The sequence below is a fragment of the Cannabis sativa genome, chromosome 5 (genome assembly GCF_029168945.1).
Source record: "Cannabis sativa cultivar Pink pepper isolate KNU-18-1 chromosome 5, ASM2916894v1, whole genome shotgun sequence".
Classification (NCBI taxonomy): Eukaryota; Viridiplantae; Streptophyta; class Magnoliopsida; order Rosales; family Cannabaceae; genus Cannabis; species Cannabis sativa.
This window is the reverse complement of record NC_083605.1, coordinates 5,652,565-5,656,709: the sequence shown is the minus strand read 5'-3', so window position 1 is coordinate 5,656,709 and position 4,145 is coordinate 5,652,565. Positions and strand designations below refer to the sequence as shown.

Sequence of the window (4,145 nt, the reverse complement as noted above, 5' to 3'; positions counted from 1 at the left end):
TAATTTAAGGACCGACAATACAAATAGCCTAAATATTTTTCAAATCAAAGTCAAACAAAATCAATAAAATTAAAAATTGGTTAATTTAACTGGTTGATGTTAAGCAACGTACTAGGTGGGTCCCAATATATAGGTTGAATATTTTGTAAACCACTACCCCTATTTTCCCAATTTTTCAGAATTGTCATCCTTACATTTCACCAAATATCTTCTCCATCAATCACAACACTCCACGTCACAGCTTCACATAGATTGTGTTTCTGCTCCAGCACTCGCCACGTCATCCAACAGATTCATTTTCACTACACCTGCATCTACGTGTACTATGTTCTGACCGTTGGTCTACCAACAAAAAATTTGTGACCGTTGGATATTTAAGAATTTAAACTTGTGGATACCATAATTTACGTCGTAACACTTTCCAAATTTAAGTTCCAGAATTTTCGAACTCAGATTCTCCAAAATCAGTGACGACTCGGCAACTCGGATCGGTCGGAGATTTTTCAGGTCAGAATTTTTTTTTTTCATTATACAAAGAACAAAAATGTATACTTTTCAGTAAAGATATTGGTTTGTGTTTGTAAAGCTAGAATTTTGTTATGATGTTGTATGAGTAATGAAGTGTTGAATAAGTAGTTTTAAGTAAGATTTTGGAAATGAGCCTATTTAAGAGCAAGATTAGTTAATTTACTCTGTTAGGGTAGAGAGAAGTTGGTATAATTTTGGTTTGAGGTTGTGTTTATGTGATTTGATTATCTAATTTCAAAGTAACAAGTTGAGTATTTGGGTTTAAGGTATAGCCCAATTAGGCATGAAAGGAATTGATGGAGTTCTAGTTCAGTTACATACCTTATTCAATTTTGTTTGTTTGGCTAGAAAATTAATGATCTTTCCTTAGAAAATTCTGTGTTTAGGGAAGAAGGGTGTTTTTGAATTTAGTTTTTGTAACACTTGTTATGAAGGAAATGTGATGTTTGTACTAATTTTTGATGTGCAGGAATTAAGAATTAAGTAAAGCTTAAGCTCAACTTTTTCATTTGTTCTGATTTCCCAAAATTTACTTGGCATGGGAGTTGTGACAGTTTCTAGCTCAGCTTCTCGAACCCCCCTAGGATTAAGCACAAAATTCTCAAGTCATGGATTCGCACCCAAGAAGCCCTTGATTGTGGCATTTAAAGCTGATAAGCCTAATAAAACTACGTTGGTTTCTTCTCACGAACCAATAATTTTGCCCATTGAACCACACAAGGAGATTCAGAACAGAGTAAGGAAAGCTAAAAAAACTAAAAATCGAGTGAAAGCTACAGCTACCGATGAAGTTTCTACTAGTACCATGGAAGTGGATTACAATGAGGCTGCGGCCAAGCTGGAAAACATTTACAAGCTTAGCCCTGCAACAACCGATACAGATGTGGATGCAGATGGTGCTGATCGCTTGATGAGTAGAGGCCGAAGAAGGAAGAGAAAGGTTAGTGAAAGTGATGGAAAAACAGGTAAGAACACCAGTGATACTGTGGTTAGAAACCGTACAAGGAAGGAGAGAATGAGTCTTGATAGTAGGATTGCATTGAAAAGGGCAAAGGAAGAGAATGAGGTTGTTTCAATTAAAAAGAGGAAAAACAGTTGGAAAGGAAAGAATAATGCTGAGAAAGTTGTTGTTTCAGTAAGAAATAGAAAAGTTGCTGAGACTGAAGAAGAGAAGATTCAGAAGCTTGTTAGGGAGTATTCGACTTCAACTGATTTGGTCAGCTTGGATTGGAAGAAAATGAAGATACCGCCAGTTCTTCCTTCTACGGAGCATACTTGGTTGTTCAAGTTAATGCAGCCTCTAAAGGTAAGACTTTAATAAGGATATGAAAAATATGAGATGAACTGATGAAGTATTCCTCTTGATGTGTCGATTTTTTTGAGAATGCCTAGTTTTGGCTGCTAATCATTACGTTTCTCAATTCAGGAACTCCTCAAAGTGCAAGAGAATTTGCAAACTGCTATGGGGAGAGAGCCAACTGAAGGAGAAATAGCTGAAGCAACAAATATGAGTGTGGTTGAGGTTAAAAAACAATTGGAAATTGGCTGGGCTGCACGAAACAAACTCATTAAGGTGAGCAACACATTATGTTCTGCTCCTTGCTTTCTACTATGTACAATCTATGCCTTGTACATTTTACCTCTTTCAATTATCATGAGTTTATGCTGCCATGGCAGTTTAGTTGGAAAGGAAATTGACTGATGATTGTTGTCTCTGTTTGCAGCACAATCTTCGACTTGTATTGTTTGTAATGAACAAATATTTTCAAGACTTTGCAAATGGTCCAAAATTTCAGGACCTTTGTCAGGCTGGAGTTAAGGGACTAATAACAGCAATTGATCGCTTCGAACCAAAAAGAAAATTCCGGCTTTCCACTTATGGTCTTTTCTGGATTAGGCATGCCATCATACGTTCCATGACAGTCTCAAGCTTTACCCGTGTTTCATTTGGCCTCGAATCTGTAAGACCTTTTCCTATCTAAGCTAGACTTTTTTCTTGTTAGAAAGTCTCACATTGACAATATGCGGGAACCTCATACATTTTATCAGTTTTTGTTAATATGCATGAACTACTCAATTTATTGTCAATTGATTTTGAGATGAAATCTCATATATCTTAGCATACACCATTTTACATCACATTGTTTAGAATAAAAATAGCTAAAATGTCTCTTATTAGAATAGTCTATTCTACTTTCTCAACCACACTGTTTTAGGAGAAACTGCAAATTTGTTGTACTTTAAGTTGAGAAGAAATTAGGCAAAAGAATGCTTATCAAACATAATGAAAACACTCTCATAGTCCTTCTCATTAAATTTATGTAGGTAAGGGTAGAAATTCAGAAGGCCAAGCTTCAGTTGATGTTTGAGCTCAACAGATTACCAACAGAAAAAGAAATAGTTGAGAGGGTTGGCATTTCACCCGAGAGGTACAACGAAGTAATGAAAGCCTCGAAACCTGTTTACTCTCTTCATTCAAAGCATGCAGTTACACAAGAAGAGTTCATCAACAGTATTACTGATGTCGAAGGTGTGGAAGGTGATGACCGACGAAAACCAGCTCTTCTCAGGCTTGCTCTTGATGATGTGGTAATTACTTAAACTATGTTCTATAACTAAGCATAGAAAATGAATGAGCTAAGCATTGTATCTTGATTTGGTGAATGTTTTCAAATCCTGTCTTTCAGCTTGATTCTCTAAAGCCTAAGGAGAGTTTGGTGGTGCGACAGAGATATGGACTAGACGGTAAAGGCGATAGAACACTAGGAGAAATTGCTGGAAACTTGAACATTTCAAGAGAAATGGTTAGGAAGCATGAAGTGAAGGCTCTCATGAAGCTCAAGCATCCAGCTAGAGTTGATTATCTGCGTCGATACATGGTCTAAGCGCAGTCCCTTACATTATGTGCCTTTCCAAACCAGAAACTATAACTGTATATTGATGTAACATAGTATATATAGTTCCATGTAAACATAAGGTCAAGAATTTGGATGAAAAGGAAAAAATAAAGGAAGAAGAGAGATTAACTAGTGAATATAGAAATTTTATTATACCATGTAGTTTTGAGAAGGCTGTTAAACTCAGATTGCATAACATGGATGTAATATAATTATTTCCTCTGTATATTTTATTTTTTATGTTATACACACATATATAGAAAATCTTTCTTTAGACAGAAACATGTGTGGATTCTTTGTGTTACCAAAATGCAATTTTCTTTTCCTTCAAATTATTGGATATGTACTTTTTGTTATGTCAATATCACAATCATTTTTGTTAAAAAATATTAAAATGATTTCTTATAAAGAAAAAGAAAAAAAGAAAAAGACAAACTCCTAATACACACAAACACATTAATTATAATGCAACAAAACAGTGTTCCTCTATTCATCTTCTTCATATAAATTAAAGGGGGTACTTTCTCTGATCACTACCCTACATATTTATTTGCAATCAAAACCAAAACCAACAAAGTATTTTCAAAAAAATAAATAATAAGTTGGATTACTATTCAAAGACTTTATGTAGTTGTAGATCTGATAACAAACATGATGGTTTGAGATTTAATTTTGTAATAGTTTAGATTTGAATTGGTAGATATGAAGGAATAAGTGTTT

The 4,145-nt window shown here is 34.7% G+C and overlaps 1 protein-coding gene across 1 annotated transcript; it reads left to right on the top strand.

Annotated features, from left to right (window-relative positions):
- The first annotated feature begins 363 nt into the window (after positions 1 to 363).
- LOC115716684 (RNA polymerase sigma factor sigE, chloroplastic/mitochondrial) lies at positions 364 to 3,707 on the top strand. Its single transcript, XM_030645536.2, has 6 exons — positions 364 to 507; positions 998 to 1,834; positions 1,955 to 2,101; positions 2,253 to 2,489; positions 2,854 to 3,117; positions 3,216 to 3,707. Exons 2-6 carry the CDS (start codon positions 1,067 to 1,069, stop codon positions 3,411 to 3,413), a joined length of 1,614 nt encoding a protein of 537 aa, XP_030501396.1. The 5' UTR covers positions 364 to 507; positions 998 to 1,066; the 3' UTR covers positions 3,414 to 3,707.
- The last annotated feature ends 438 nt before the right edge of the window (positions 3,708 to 4,145 follow it).